Raw genomic sequence first — 16130 nt, 5'->3', positions numbered from 1 at the left:
TCCTGTTTTTGCTTTTGAAGAGGTAGTCATGAGTTGACGTCCTAACATTTATACAAGGACATTAAGTTTCAAAAAACGTCCTTGAAAAAAATTGTGGGTGTCCCGAATCATGTTTTCTGTAGTAGTGAGAGCTAAGTGCTTTTAAAAAAGAAGTTGAGGAGAAAGAAAAGGAAATTGGCAGAATAAACGAAGAGAATGAGGATGTGTTATTGGAAAATGAGGTGCTGAAAATTGAGAAAGCCTCACTGATTAAAAGAGTGAAGGAATTGGAGGGCATAGTGATGGCACTAACTGAGAAGTATGAGTCGCCAATAGCACGGCCAGGTGATGACAACAAGTCAACTCCTCCTCCCCCACCACCTAGTTTCCCTCCACCAAAATCAAAGGCCCCTCAGGACAAGCCAACTGACACCAAGCACTCCAAAAACACAAAATCTCAAGGTGGAATTCAGGGAACTCAATCACAACCTGCCTACTCCACAGCAAGCGCATCTCAGATGACATCTGCGGAACCTCACTCTACCGACCAAGGACATCAGTCACCACTTCAATGCCTTGCCCAAGTAGCTGCACAAGTTCATTCACCAACCTCTCCTGAGGTTAAATTGAGAATGACGGAAGATGCTTGCACACCAAATACTGCTTGGGTTAATGCATTGTTTGTGTTTCCACCTCCGGGCGTGTTTCAAACTCCTCCTCCAAGAAAAGTCAGTTTGGAAGATATGCAAGCAGAGCCAAACAAGTATCAGATCATTATATCACCAGAGGTTCAGCCTGTTTTTGACGTCGAACCAGTCAATTACATTTCTCCTACACAACAGATGACAAGAGCTGAGTTCATCAAGCCAATTTTAGAGGAGATATCAGGGCAGGACTCAGAATCTATTGGCCTCTATTGTTATGTGGTTAGGACGAAGAGAAAGGAGAGAGTACAAAAAACACATCATATTTTCTGGTGGGACGAGGTGAAAGAGCAAAGGCAGAGGGCGAAAATGACAAGATTCACAGCACTAGAAAAGAAAAAAGGACAGACAACTGAACAGCAGCCACAGGAGGAAGTGATACATGATTTGACGATTAATGTGGATGACGAGGAACAAACAGAAAAAAAACAAAATTGAAGTGATAGATTGGCAAAACCGACAACTGTACAAACTACTTGACAGCCCAACTAAAAGCAAATTAGAGAAGTACTGGAACAAGGCAGAACAAAGGTAATGTTTCATGTTACAGCTCACAAGATAGTGACTTAACTTGCCATGTAGCTGTCCTAGTCACTGGCCAAGTCACTGTCCAGATCATGGCAATTGCCATGTAGCTGGCCTAGTCACTGTCCAGATCATTTTCAAATGCCATGTAGCTGGCCTAGTCACTGGTCAAGTCACTGTCCAGATCATGGCAATTGCCATGTAGCTGGCCAAGTCACTGTCCAGATCATTGGCAAGTGAAAAGTAACTGGCTAAGTCATAGGACTAACAACGTTCTATGTTATGCAGCGTATTATTCTGGGAGGGAAAAGAGGCTGGAAGCGAAATCACAAGGGCAGATGTCAAAATGTTCATAAGCAATCAATCAATAGCAAACAACTGGATTGATTGCTATGGGGAAATGTTGAAGGATGAACTGCAAAACGAAAGTTCACAAAGTTTGGGAAGATCTGCTTTTATGCATACCATGTGTTGGGTAAGTATGACGAGCACTTTCTATAAACATTGAATCCTTATCTCTCATTCTTTGTTTATTTATAACTCGTTCTATGTATTTCTTTCTTTCTTTTTTTAAATAGTATTCGACAATACATTTAACTGTGAGAAACCTCCATCAATACTTGTGTGAGCCGCTGTTCCAAAACATGGGAAAATGCAGCATGCTTTTCTTCCCAATTACCCATAATGAAGAATTTCACCACACGCTCTTGGTCTTTGACAAGGACATACCGCAATGGCTGCATTTTGATTCAATGAAACCAAGAAGAGCAGGAACAGGGGAGTGCTTTAAAAGTATAAAAAAATTGGTAAGAAACTTCTTACTGACCATGTAACTATCACTTACTAATCTGTTAAAAAATACAGGTTGAAATGGTCGAGCTGTGGATGAGAGCAGTGAAAGATCAAGCAGACGATATGCTGCAGCAAGGCTGCCGAATGAAATTTGACAAGAGTCAAAGCACTCACACAAAATTAAAGATGGTTGAAAGTATTTTGAGCGATGACGAGATAAGAACAATAAGGTGGATAAAGGAAAATTATGACGGTGGAAGGATTCCTTTGAACCATGCCAGAATCTGCCCCCAACAAGACGAAGGATCGTAAGTCTATATTCAAAAATTTAAAATGATAACTTTACTGTTACTAAGTTGGTCAAAATCATTAACTTGAAATTTTTAATTGACAACAGATTAGATTGCGGACCTTTTGTAATGTATTACATGGACAGAATGGCAAAAGAGGAGAAGATACCAAACAAAGTCACCAAAGCTCAGATGATGAAGTTCAAAGCTCAAATATTCAAAAAATTTGCAGAACATAAGCAGAGCTGGAACTCAGCAAATTAAGAATTTTAGAAATTTGTTTGTTTAGTTCAGAATTTCAGAAATTTGTTGTTTAGTTCAGACTATGACTTGTATGGATCTTTTTATTCAAGATTAATGCATCTTCTGAATTCATAGGGCAAGTCACTGACTATGTAAATATGAAGGCCGCATATAATTGAAAGTGTCATTGTTAAATTCACTACTGCCCATTATGTAACTGCTTAAGTCACTGGCCAAGTAAAAAGAAAACTGAATGTCATTGGCCAAGTCACTAGGCAAGTTACTGTAAAACTCAAGTAACTGACCAAGTCACGCACTGATAATGTAGCTGACCATGTAACTGACCATGTAACTTACAATGTATGTAACTGACCATGTAACTGAACATGTAACTAAGCATGTAGCTGAATATGTAACTGGACAAAAAACATTAAAACTATAAGTCAATAGAGAAGTCACAGCCAAAATGATATTTCTATTTCAGTTTGCAGCGTGCCGCTGCACCGCAAAGGCAGCGTTCCGCTGCCAATTACCAAATCTATATGCAGTGATCCAACTACAAGTCATTAAACAAGTCACTGCCAAGATAACTAAAAACTAATGTCACAGGACAAGTCAATGTAAACTAATGCCAAAATGGTTATGTCACTGTACATGTAACTATTAAAAACCTGTAGACACAAAGAATACTGATGGATTTATAAAAGAAGAAAGCAGATACACTGTCTCATAGTCAAAAAAAAAATTCCAATGAGTAAGCACCTTACAAGCACTTCTTATCATTTATTGAAAAAAATGAAAAATCAAAACAAAATTTCAAACTGTATTGGAGTCACTTGCTATGTCACTTGCCATGTCACTGTTAAAGGCATGTAGGCAGAATTGAACCTATATCGGAGCTGTACAACTCTTTCTGTTGTGACCATCACATTTTCCACACCTACCACACTTGATCACCCTGGTTTTCTCGCTCCTTTTTCTGAACCTCTTCTTTCTAGGCCTTCCCGGTGGTCTTCTAGTCAAAGGCGGCTGCAATATCACCGCATCTCTACCAAAATCATGCACTTGCTTCGAAATAGAGGGAAGAGGATTAATTGGGAAAGAATAAGTTTCTTGATATTTCTCCACCTTGTACAGCTCATTGACATACAAATACGGGGAAGAACCATGTTGTTGGATCACTACAAGGGCATGGGAACATGGGAAGCCATACAGCTGCCATTCTCCACACGAACAAAAGCGAGTTTCCAAATTTACCATGCTATTGTACTTCTGGCAGTGAACTTCATACACATAGGTATCAGACCTGCTCACTCTCCAATGCCTTCCGACTTCCAAATTCTCCTTCAGCTTCTTTTCAATCACCGGGCACAACTCAGAGAACCATTCCTCAACATCCTGCTTCCGAGCAGCAATTGAAGCCATGGACTTCACTCTAATGCCATCATTAATATCAAGAATAGGAAGACTCTTCAAAGGCAACACCCAATTATTGAAAGACTCAGCCAAGTTATTTGTCATTTCACCAAATCTTTCGCCGTTAAAGTAAGCCATACACCAGTTCTCCTTGGGAAGATCCTCCAGAAATTGAGCAACTATGTCGCCGCCTTCACTCCTCAAGATTTCCATGTTGAACTCATACATCTCCGGTGTTCGAGAATAAGCACAACACATAAACAAGTAAGGAATCCGATCCTTGAGGTAAGAACCAGCTGGAAATTTGTCAGAAAGGTTAGCCATCAGGTGTCTAAAACAAAACCCATGTGGATTATTGGGAAACACTCTAGGGAAAGCACTAACAAGCCCAACATGACGATCAGAAATAAACGTCACCCTCCTCATAGGGTGTTTTGCAAACTCTTCAGCCAAAACCTCAAGAAAAAATCTCCAATTACTCTCATTTTCAGAATCCACAATAGCATAAGCAACTGGATACAAGCCTGAACAGAAAAACAAAATAATGTCACTGTCATGTAACTGTTAATGTCACTGACCATGTCCCTGACATAACTGCAAATTACTTGACAGTGACATGGCCAGCGACATGTCATTCAAATCACATAACATTTAGGTCATTGGACATGTAATCGTCAATGAACATGTAACTGACCATGTCATTAACTATGTAACTAACCATGTCACTTACATTACAAAAAAAACAGAACATGGCAGGAAATAGAAAACAAGAAAAATAAAAAACTACAAATAATGAAGGAGATTCAACCTTGATTGGCATCCTTTGCCGATGCAGCAATAATCTGCCCCTTGTACTTGTTGGTAATGAATGTAGCATCAATGAAAAGAATAGGTCTACAAGATTGAAAACCCTTCATCCATGCACCATAGGTCACAAACATACGCTGAAACCTGTGTGTTTCTCGATGAAACTCAACCACTATCCTAGAGTCGGGGTTTGACTTCATAACAGGCTCACTGAACCAAAGTAGCTGAGCATAAGACTCAGCTTCATCACCATGTAGGGCTGTTTTTGCCAACTCCGTACCATACCAAACTGTACGATAAGCAACATCCAAACCATAATCACTCTTGATCTCATCAGCTATATCAATTGGCTTTTTGTTTGGATTGGCACGAATCTTATCAAGCACAATAGACTTGACAACCTTGGATCCCATCATCTTACTCTTCTGCAAACGAATCACACCATGACAAGTGTGAACATTAACCAACCTTTTAATCATAAAGAAACCATTAGCCCTGCATAAATGAGCCTTCACAAGCCAATTGCAGCCTTGAGAATGTTTCTTAGAACACTGAGCAATAACACGAACCTTGTCATTTCTAACAAACTCATATGAAAAGCCAATTTCTATGGCATACTTACGCAGCTTATCCCTAAACTCAACAACCCCACCCTCAAACTTTTGGCCTTCAGAATGAATATAACTCTCCCAACCTTTCGTCATATAACTCTTCGGTGCCTCTGCCCTATAACACCCCAAATAATCATTCTCATCAAGCATGGTACTAGAATCCTCACACACTGTATTACTCACCACACTTTCACTAATAGAAGGCAAATCAGTAACAAACACTTCAACAAAATCAGAATTGTAACGAACCAAATTCCTAAAAATCATTCTCATATCAACTTCACTCTCTAGAAAACATGAAGTAGAATCCGGAGGAATAATGTACCTCAACATGAAATTGCCTTGAATCAAATCCGGAAAACGAGAGCGTATGGAATTGCATAGGTCAACAAACGACCAATTATGCAACAATGGAACTGTTGCTGCTTCACCAGAATAAATAAACTTGACAACATAGCTTGTATCCATAACAACTGCACAAGAATAAAACAAATCACTATCCATGTCACTACTAAGGAAATCAACAGAATCAACACAAACAAGTCACTGCCAAAGTAACTGTTAAAGCCTGAACAGAAGAACAATATTATAAATATAACTGACCATGTCACTACTAAGGAATCAACAGAATTATCACTGCCAAAGTCACTATTAATGCCTGAACAGAAAAACAACATCATACTCGCAAAATAAATGATAATTCCTGAACAAAACAGCAGTATTAAAAATGTAACTGGCCATGTCACTGATAAAAAAATCACAGTATAGAACAAATATAGTACCGCAATAGCACAAAACATAATCAACAATTCAACATAGCACTGAGTCGACGAAGGAGAAGAACACAGTAATCCAAAACGAACAATTCAACAATTTAACACAAACAACAAAAATACACTGCAAAATCCAAAAACGAACAAATTCACAGAGAGAAGGCTTACCGATCAAATCAGAGAAAACCAGAGAGAGGAAAAAATAGAGAGACTGTAACTAAGCACTGAGTTGACGAAGAAGAAAAACACAATAACGTGATCAAGACGAACACCGACGAAGCCAGTGATCCAGAAAAAGAGAAAAGAGCTGAGGAAGCTCCAAAACCACTTTCAGATCGTCGCAGAATCACAAAGAGAAATCGGAAGCTTCCGACGGAGAGGGCGGCGAAGAAAGAATCTCGGAAAGAGATCTCCGATCAAATCGAATCGGAAGCTTTCTGATCAAAGGAGAGAGAAAATTTGAGCTCCCAGATTTTGAATTGGAAGGTTATAAAGGTTTATTACCTTAGGGGCAGAATCGGAATGATAAAAATTAAAAACTGACCTTTTTTAACATGACCTCATTATTCATAAGGACTAAACTAATATTAATAACAATTCACAATGGACCTTTTTATCAAGTGGGAAACTAGGTGACCTTATTATCATTTCACTCTCTAAAGTAACCTTTTCCATCATTATGTGGTTTAAACCAAATGTAATAAAAAGAAATTAAATAAAAACAAAGGCTCATGTGTGGTGTGAGGAATCAAGCACAAAGGCTTGTTAATTGGTACTATTGCGGAGCAAAGGGTATTGAAGTTGCCAGATGCATGCTTTCCTTATTACAGGGATAGCAAAGCTTAGTTACCGTTAGTTTTACTACCTTAGAAGTTTGCTACAAATATCGGGAATATAATCGAGTTGCACATTTCCTAGTGGAATGAAATGTGTGTATAATTGGTTAGAAGTAAGTTCTATGTGAGTTTTAGTGTGTGAAAATAAGCGATTTCTCTGTTTAATGATTGAAGATATAAAACTCCTATTAAGGTTATTTAGATAATTGATATTTTTGTGGAAATAGCACGGACAGAATACGTGCATAGCCATGCATGTACTAAATTAAACGTTTTACGTTGTCATAAATTTTAACTAACATCTAAATGACTTTTTAATCTGATTTGCTTTAATACATGAGAAGGGATATTCACAAATGAGGTTCATCTATTTATAATAGTATTCTAGGCACATTTAAGTTTGTTATCAGTGAAATCATGTATGTACAAATAAGACTCTTCCACGTGCATGGTTATTTAGTAACTTTATAGGCACAAGTGCACAACCAAATTTGCTCTATACATAAATGGAATTGATGAATTTAAGAATTGCATTTCGTTTTGTAGTTAGGAATGTATTCTTTTCTCATATCCGTTGACACACATTAGATTTAACCTATAAAATTTAAATAAGATTACTAGTTGAGACGAAATTCACTGTTACAAATTTGCTAGAACACAAAGAGATGAAGACAAAGAAGAAGCATCGCAGATTGAGGTCTTGGAAAGTATGTAGAAACTGTAAAGTTAATATGCAGACTGGAAAAAATGAAGATAAAAATATGCAAATACTGGAAATTTGTAAGACTCAAACGTGTTCTAGTACATTCTCAAAAAAAAAAAAAAAAAAAAAATTCTACTCTTTGTAAATACAAAATACAAATAAAAGATGTTGTACAAAACCTTACAATCTACTATAGGAACAAAGAAGTAAAAAGCAAATACAAGGGAAACAAAATTGGTAACTGTATATCCTAGACTGGAAATTCTGAAACTCATAAATTACTTTTTTTTGAGAATGAAAAAGTTTTATTCAAACTGACCAAAACTACAAAACATGGGAATGACCGGTGGTGGACAAGAACTCCCCACTCTCCTCCCTATAAAAATAACCAGTTACGGGTCCGTCATTACCAATGACATCCATGAGCCAAGAAGGCCCAACCCCTAACCAACTACTCCGCCCATTACCCCGGGCTACAACTCCAGCAACAGCATGAGCCGCCATATTTGCCTCTCTAGGAACATATTGAATATTGTGGATATCCAATGCCCCTAGTATCTCTCTGATTCGCTCCACAATAGTACCCTCACTTGCAAGGCATTCATCACTTCCATTTACCATTCTCACAGCCTCCAAACAATCTGTTTCAACCACGAGTCCAGTCCAGCCTCGTTCCATAGCCCATTCAACACCCCTCATCACAGAGAACAACTCAGCTGCACATGGCTTTAATCTTCCAGCGACCCTCTCTCCCATAGCTGCTACCATATTCCCATCGCTATCGCGGCATACACTGCCGATCCCAACCTGTTCTCCATTTGCAGCCACCGATGCGTCATAATTTAACTTTAGACTTCCACCTGGGGGTGGAGCCCAATGTACATCATTCCCAGCTATGATGCAATCATCCACCTGACCCTCATGGTTGCGACCCCGTGCATGCTTTATACTCTCCCATATGGAAAGACCCATTTCATATATCACCATAGTGGGTTTGACTTGCTCACCATGTTGAACAGCATTTCGTTCTTTCCAATTAAGCCAAAGAAGTACAATTAAGAAACATACCTCATCATCCACAAAACTTCCCCATGCACCATGACCCAACTTAGAGAAAAAACTCACCTTTTCCAACACCGCAACACTTGAAGGACACCAATATGTTGCGTGTAAAGGCGTTTCATTTGCTTGTTGGCATCTAGTACATAGAGGAGTATTCACAATACGCCTCGTACACAAAGCACTCATACATGGTATAGTTCTGGTTGAGCACCTCCAAATGAAATGCAGCATCTTTGGAGGGAGTTTGAGCTTCCAGAGATGGCGCTAGTAATCAGAAGCCACTGGTGCCGGGTTTTGATACCCACTACGTTCTCGTACATCCTTAAGGGCCAACCAGTACCTACTCTTCACTGAATACTTACCATGCCGATTTTGATTCCAGATAAGCTGATCTCGGCCTCCCAATCTCACAAGTGGAATACTTAGAATTGCATCAACTTCTTGAGCCGTACTAATCTGCTCCAGTTTTGAAATATCCCACACTCCTGAATCCGAAATCAGTTCTGAAACCTTCATAGACATATCCAAACCACTTTTGTAACTTACACTAAAGCCGTCCAAATCAGGAACCCACGGATCAAGGAAAACCCTAATGTCTTCACCACTACCTACTCTCCATCTCAATCCTTGGTTCAGTAACTCACCACCCCAAACAATGGCACGCCATATAGAAGAAGGGTTCTTACCCACCTCAGCCTCAAGAAAGCTGGTTTTTGGAAAATAACGAGCTTTGAGCATTCTGCTAACTAGAGAATCCCGACTACGCAATAACCTCCATCCTTGCTTTGCCACAAGGGCTTTGTTAAACTGTTGGAACTCCCTGAACCCCAGACCCCCCTCATTCTTACTCAGACACATACGATCCCATCTCCGCCAATGCATTCCTTTACCACCTGGCTTACTCCACCAGAATCGGGCTAAGTGTTTATTAATTTCCTCACAAGTACCAATTGGTAGCTGAAAAACACTCATAGTATACGTAGGAATCGCCTGAGCAACAGCCTTAATGAGTATTTCCTTACCACCCTTTGACAGGATCTTACCTTCCCAACCCTGTACTCATTTCCAAACTCTATCTCCCAGGCCACGGAACGTACGTTTCTTATCTCTACCAGTAATCGTAGGCAGACCCAAATATTTTTCATGGCAAGGGACAACCTTCATGTCAAGCACACCACTACATTCCTCCTTCACCCAAGTCGACGTCCTCGGACTAAAGGAAATAGCAGATTTGTCTGTGTTAATCTTTTGCCCCGAAGCTAATTCATACCTCCCAAAGACCTCCTTCAACCTAATACAATCCTCCTTTGAAGCATCACAGAATAATAAACTATCATCTGCGAAGAACAAATGCGAAATGGAAGGAGCCCCTCTAGCAATAGCAACCCCATGAAGATGATTGTCAACCTCCGCTTTACGTATCAAGGAAGAGAAACCCTCTGCCACAATAATAAACAGGTACGGGGAGATTGGATCACCTTGCCTAAGTCCACGCCTAGGTGTCATTTTACCAAAAGGTTTACCCTTGAGCAGAATAGAATAGGTAACAGTCTCAATACACTCCATAATCAGACCCACAAACTCATAAATTACTTTGGAAACTAAGAGATTAGGAATCAAGACCATTGGAGCCTTTTTGATATACAGGCTTGCTCACCTAAGGGACTGTGAGGGACAAATGCATCTCAACCACATGTATTAAATATAAAAGCAGAAATTATAACAATTTAAAACTGTGCATTTATTTTCAGCCGTCAGATTCACTTGTCTCTCACAGTTCCTTAAAAACTGTCCCTTAAGTGAGCAGGCTTTGATACATATATATATATATATATACTATCGACCATTCACAAAATTGAAAGACCCAAAAGACATCTGATGCAAGAGGGTGTAAATGAGCCGAGCCGGAGCGAATACCAAGGTGATCATGTTCGGCTCATTTGTTTTTTATCGAGCTCGAGCCGGGCTAAAGCTTGAATTTTTTTTTCCATGCTCATGCTCGGCTCGGCTTGAATATTTTTCTTAAGCCCGAGCTAGGCTCGGCTCGGCCCGATTTATTGGACAAGATCGAGCTTAAATAGGCTCGGCTGGGTTCATTTGACTTTAAATTTAAAAAATAAAAAAGGAAGAAAGAAAATTTAAAATAATAATCTAAAATTTGATGTCTAACCATCACACAAATCCCTTTTGACTTTATTGTAATATATTTTATTTAATTCTCAGATTCTTTTTCAATTGAAAAGGAATGTAATAAAAAGAATTAAAGATTTGAGATCAGAAAAATTATATTTTTATTTATACTATAAATTTTCATGAGTCGAGTTTTAACAAATGTCAAGGTTTAACAAACTCGAGCTACTCATGAGCTTGACGAGCCGAATATATCCTTGTTCAAGCTCGGCTTGTTTTTTTGTCGAGCCTAATATTGAGCTCATACTCGGCTCATTTATCTTACGAGCACGAGCCAAACGAGCTAAAATCGAGCCGAATACGAGTCGAACACGAGCTGTATCGAGCCTATTTACAGCCCTAGATGCAACCATTAACCATCTAGATCATGGATGAGGTTCGTCTTTCCAACCTTACACCACCCGGCTCCCCGGCAGTTAAATACTACCACAACTCCAATAAAATCATTCAGATATATTCCATATCTTCAGAATTTCCCCCTAAAGAATTTTTATTTATTTAAAGAAATAAATATAAAATAACGGAATAACCATATACCCCTCATATTTGGATGGAAAACAAAATTTAAAAACTTTGGTACAAGCGGGGAACAAAATTTTCCCACCTGGCTTTGACTCATCAGAGGAAGGCGAAGAATACGGTGGCCACGGTGAGCCCACCCCGGTGGTCGGAGATCGGTGACTGAGGAGAGAGTCCTCTAGATCCACTTTCTCTCTCCTCCCTCTCTCTTTCGTATGTGCTTTTCTCTCTTCCTAGGTTTATAAAGGGGGCCATTCGGCACCAAATTCTTATTCATTCTCTGAATCGCTTCTTCTTCTTGGCGACGGAATATTCTAAAGTAGGCCCAGCCACACAGTCCAGCCGACGTGGGTAGCCCGGGTCCAATGCAAGAGGTGGCGGTGGGGAATTACCGAGCGTTCATCGCCGCTTCGGACGCGTTGCTGGTGATTCGAGACGAAGTGTCCTCCATTGACAAGCATCTTGAATCTCTGGTAATGATTCTCACTATCTCTCTGGTTTGTTTAGGTTTTTTGATTGGATTTTTGAGTTTTGTGATGGATTTTGGTGTGGATTTGGGTTTTGTAGATATGGGAGATCCCAAAGTTGACGAGTGGATGCACTGAGTTTGTTGAATCGGCGGAAGAGATTTTAAGAGGAAGATGAACCAGACGTTGCTAGCGAATCACAGTACATTGCTCGACTTACTTGAAATTCCGCAGCTTATGGATACGTATGTGCTTCAAATGAAATTTACGAATTTTGTTTCGCTACTCTAGATAGTAGAAATCCTTGCTAGGCATTATCAATTTGCATGATTTGGATTTACTTTGCCCAACTGAAAAGTTGTTGATGCATTCATAATCTTAGTGAACTTGGATAGAGTTCCTGTTATGGCTTAGAATCTCCTTTGCTCATTCTAGTGAGTTGGTTTTTGGTTTCCCTGACTTCAAAATTCATAATCATTAGTGGTGAATTGTTTAGAGCCGAACTGAAGGGTTTCGATTGTGATAGGAGCGTGGTTATTAAGTTCAAATGTTGTATTTTTTTAACGGCAACTGATTAATGTATAGGACCAGCCTCATTCATTCCCCTGTTTATGCAGATGTGTGAGGAATGGAAATTATGATGAAGCTCTTGACTTAGAGACGTTTGTTTGCAAGCTTTCAACCATGCACCCCAAGTGAGTCTTGCCGCGCCCTTATTCTTCTATCAACTTATAGTAATTTGAACTGTCAACTTTGTGAAAGGCCATGAATTGAGCTTTCTTTGTTCTTTTGGCCTTTTTGTTTTTCCCCTTTATTCTATAAGGTTGCCCGTTATACAAGCTCTGGCTGCAGAAGTCAGGCAGACCACCCAATCTCTTCTTTCTCAGCTTCTTCAGAAACTTCGCTCAAACATTCAGGTATTGTGTAATTATAATGCACAACCAGCTATGTAATGTGGTTTGTCTATTACATGGATTGTAGAATTTACTAATAATCTTTGTGTATTGCAGTTACCTGAGTGTCTCCGCATTATTGGATATCTACGTAGAATAGGGGTATTTAGTAAGTATGAAATGCGTCTGCAGGTAAGGATTAGGATTTTTTTGTATTGTTTACATTTTTTAATAATCTGGCGCAGAACAGTTGAAATGAGCATCTCGTTGCTTGTATCTAACCTGAATTTTCTGTGTTTTAGTTCCTGAGATGTCGGCAAGTATGGCTTACTGGAATTCTTGAGGATTTGGACAAGAGGAACGCTTATGAGTACCTGAAGGGGATGATTAACTTCCAAAGACAGCATCTATTTGATGTTGTCAATCAATACAGAGCAATATTTTCTGATGATACATCAGGCAATGAAGAAAATCATGATGGCGGTCTTCTGTTCAGTTGGTCTATGCATCAAATTACCTCACTCCTTAAGACTCTGAAGATTATGCTTCCAAAAATAACTGAAGGCGGATCACTGTCGAACATTTTGGATCAATCCATGGTGAGTTTCTTTTGTTATATTTTTGCATTTGGGAATGTAAAGCAATTAAAGGAAATACATACTAGGATATAGTTGGTTTTTTAATGGTCCATGATTTGCAAAAATATCGTCACTCAGTCAACTTCTTCCTTAAATTACATATTGTATATTGAACCAAAGCCTGCAATTGCATGATTAACTTGTGTTTATGCTGCAAAAGATATCCCAATTTTTTTATTTTATTTTTTTCATCCAGGAATATAATTTTCTTGAAATTAGATAATGCTACTCTTGCTTGCATCATTCAAAATTAAGAGGAATACTAGAAGCTCTGCTAATTTATTCTAACCTTTTTACTTTTTTGGTTGTCGACAGTATTGTGCTATGGGGCTTGGTTGGGTTGGGCTAGATTTCCGGGGACTGCTACCATCACTTTTTGAAGAGTAAAGATCTTCAACCCCTTTTTCTTGATGACTATTTATCTTAAATGAGTAACATACATATTCTGAATATTGAACTTGGTTGCTTTTCAGGGCAGTTCTCAACTTGTTCACAAAAAATATGAGTACAGCAGTTGAAAATTTTCAGGTGAATAGTGATGAATTTGAATTGCATTAGTCTGCGAGTTTCAGTTTGCATCAACCAACATGTTGCCTTTATAACTTTTTCGAGTTTTTGGTAATGAGTTTTGACTTGACGTTTTGCTTTATTCTAGTTGGTCTTGGATTCACATCGTTGGGTCCCACTACCAGCAGTTGGTTTTCCAGCAAATAGTGTTAATGATGAAAGTCTGGATGATGTAACTCCGCCATCTTATCTTATGGAACATCCACCTCTTGCTGTTTTTGTTAATGGTAAAAAGTAACTTATACTCTTTTCTTTTTATGGTCTCTAGCATCGATTTCTCAGAGGGCACGCTGGAGTTTAGCATATGATGGGATAATTGTTGGTTGTTGTTTATGATAATTTGATTAATAGGGGAAGATTTGAAAGTGCAGTTTCTATATGTGAAATTTTGGTCAAGTTTCCTTAAGGAAAGTGCTTGTGATACTATAGATATTTGTTTCTAACCCATGCTCCAGATTTGGTTTCTTTTTTCTTTCTGGTTCTTAAATAGAGGTATGATTCATTGGATTGGAGAAGCTACAAGAGCTTAACTTGTCTTCCAACCTGTTGGAGTCAGTGTCTGACACCATTGGACTGCTGCAAAATAAGGTTGTAGGTGTCTTTGGCAACAAGCTTGCTGCTCTTCTTGACTCTTATTTGGCAACAAGATCCTCTAGTTTTGTCTTCATATGGTTTATTTAGGAGACTTCAATCTTGTTCTTTTCTTTTGCTATTGTATATGGAGAAGTTTAGGCCATATGTCCCCTTCTCCCTACTCTTTGTACTGTTTTTTATCAATAATATTAATGAGAATTTTCTTTTGCTTACCACTGGTATTCTCATTGTGATACTTATCTAGTGAAGAAACTGATTTAGTAATCACTTCTAAACTATAAATTGAAGCAAAAAGAATGAAGACACAACAATTTGAAATAACAAACTGATGTTATAAATGACTCAGGACATCAGTTCTATCTATAGAACATATGTCTAATACTGACATATAAATTAGTTTCTTATGTAAAACAATGTCTTAGTAGGAAACAAAATCAGTTTTTTATAAATCAAACGATGTCTAGAGTCATTTTATACATCGGGAGCTTATAAGAAACTGATGTCTAGAGTCATTTTTAACATCGGCTAAAAACCGATGTCTGGGATTTCCGATCTTTAACATCACCCACTAAGACATCGGTACATTTTTTTTTTAACATCGGTTTCTGGCCGATGTTAAAGGCAAAAATTCTAGTAGTGAAATTTCATCCAATTATAAGCATTTAATTAGAAAAAGAAATAATAATCATCCTATGAAAATCACGTCTAGGGCTTCCACAAGCCCGAACCTAAGAACTTAGTTACACATAATAAAATAAATTAAAGAAGTATGAGGAAGGAGAGGGAATAGATGGGAGGAGCCATTTTTAGGATGTTGCACAGCCTTTTTATATTGCTCTTCCATTTCTTTTTGGATTAAGATTCCTTGAATTGTAGAGAAAACCATTTTCTTGATTTTCTGGTTGAATTAGGATTCTCTACATCACCTTGTCCAGTGAGAATGTGCCATGTCATCATCAATATTTTCTGAATATTTTCTCCTTTATTGCTACATCATCTCCATAGATTGGGCTCCTCGATCCATCAAGGTCACTTGCTTGGACCAGGAATTCAAGTTTTTCTTTATTTGAACATATTTCCTCCTTATTATCTCTTTTTTGTATATTTGGTCCAAAAAACCTAATAACACAAAAGTAAATAAAAAAAGGGAAAATAGAATAAACTAACAAAGATTAATATAGGGGTTAACATTATAAACGTTGCATAAAATGCTCCTATCACAATAATTTTTAGGTTTACTCCCGACGTGAATAAGCATATTCACCCTTTATTGTGATTAATGCATTTTAACTTTATAATTTTCTAAGGACAATTCTTAGGTTCACCCCTAGGATGAACGAGTATATGTGATCCATTGTTGAGTAACATACGTATACTTAATAAATTTATAATCCAACGGTCCATATTTTAAATTAGCCTTTAAAGATCATCTATGTAAAAAATCAATCGAATCGGAAATCGTTTAATTATCAAATTAAATCAAACAAATGGATGGTTTTAAAATACTTACCACTATTATGA

General features: G+C 38.2%; 4 protein-coding genes across 5 annotated transcripts; 2 read left to right on the top strand and 2 right to left on the bottom strand.

The window, feature by feature from the left end:
* Positions 1-1538: 1538 nt before the first annotated feature.
* On the top strand, positions 1539-2312 carry LOC133730209 (uncharacterized). The gene is made up of 3 exons (XM_062157844.1): positions 1539-1683; positions 1787-2014; positions 2073-2312. Exons 1-3 carry the CDS (start codon positions 1555-1557, stop codon positions 2310-2312), a joined length of 597 nt encoding a protein of 198 aa, XP_062013828.1. The 5' UTR covers positions 1539-1554.
* A 919-nt stretch (positions 2313-3231) lies between these two features.
* On the bottom strand, positions 3232-6123 carry LOC133740494 (uncharacterized). 2 transcript variants are annotated; one of them, XM_062168448.1, is made up of 3 exons: positions 5693-6123; positions 4758-5482; positions 3232-4473 (listed from the first exon to the last, which is right to left on the bottom strand). In XM_062168448.1, the coding sequence occupies exons 1-3, from the start codon at positions 5869-5871 to the stop codon at positions 3422-3424; spliced, it is 1956 nt and encodes a 651-aa protein (XP_062024432.1). In that variant the 5' UTR covers positions 5872-6123; the 3' UTR covers positions 3232-3421. The 2 variants fall into 2 exon arrangements, with proteins under 2 accessions (XP_062024432.1, XP_062024438.1); XM_062168454.1 differs by having other exon boundaries at positions 4758-5181; positions 5693-5867.
* A 1880-nt stretch (positions 6124-8003) lies between these two features.
* LOC133730205 (uncharacterized) lies at positions 8004-8927 on the bottom strand. Its single transcript, XM_062157839.1, has one exon. It carries the CDS (start codon positions 8925-8927, stop codon positions 8004-8006), a length of 924 nt encoding a protein of 307 aa, XP_062013823.1.
* Positions 8928-11815: 2888 nt separating this feature from the next.
* On the top strand, positions 11816-14804 carry LOC133740485 (conserved oligomeric Golgi complex subunit 8-like). Its single transcript, XM_062168437.1, is given in 10 exon segments — positions 11816-11923; positions 12018-12078; positions 12081-12162; positions 12535-12612; positions 12741-12834; positions 12928-13002; positions 13113-13409; positions 13764-13831; positions 13922-13976; positions 14104-14804. Coding segments are annotated over 10 exon segments (1068 nt in total). The 3' UTR covers positions 14254-14804.
* Positions 14805-16130: the final 1326 nt, after the last annotated feature.

Source organism: Rosa rugosa, chromosome 1 (genome assembly GCF_958449725.1).
Source record: "Rosa rugosa chromosome 1, drRosRugo1.1, whole genome shotgun sequence".
Classification (NCBI taxonomy): domain Eukaryota; kingdom Viridiplantae; phylum Streptophyta; class Magnoliopsida; order Rosales; family Rosaceae; genus Rosa; species Rosa rugosa.
The sequence above is the reverse complement of the archived record's forward strand: the minus strand, read 5'-3'. Positions and strand labels throughout refer to the sequence as shown.

Excerpts from the sequence above, each read along its gene's own strand:
- LOC133740494 (XM_062168448.1), bottom strand. The coding sequence starts at position 5,871 with ATGGATAGTGATTTGTTTTATTCTTGTGCAGTTGTTATGGATACAAGC. Across the intron at positions 5,483-5,692 it reads CAAGGCAATTTCATGTTGAG|GGCAGAGGCACCGAAGAGTT; the intron begins GTACATTATTCC and ends GGGGTGTTATAG. Across the intron at positions 4,474-4,757 it reads GGCAAAGGATGCCAATCAAG|GCTTGTATCCAGTTGCTTAT; the intron begins GTTGAATCTCCT and ends TTTTCTGTTCAG.
- LOC133730205 (XM_062157839.1), bottom strand. The coding sequence starts at position 8,927 with ATGAGTGCTTTGTGTACGAGGCGTATTGTGAATACTCCTCTATGTACT.
- LOC133730209 (XM_062157844.1), top strand. The coding sequence starts at position 1,555 with ATGTTCATAAGCAATCAATCAATAGCAAACAACTGGATTGATTGCTAT. Across the intron at positions 1,684-1,786 it reads TTATGCATACCATGTGTTGG|TATTCGACAATACATTTAAC; the intron begins GTAAGTATGACG and ends TTTTTTAAATAG. Across the intron at positions 2,015-2,072 it reads TTAAAAGTATAAAAAAATTG|GTTGAAATGGTCGAGCTGTG; the intron begins GTAAGAAACTTC and ends TAAAAAATACAG.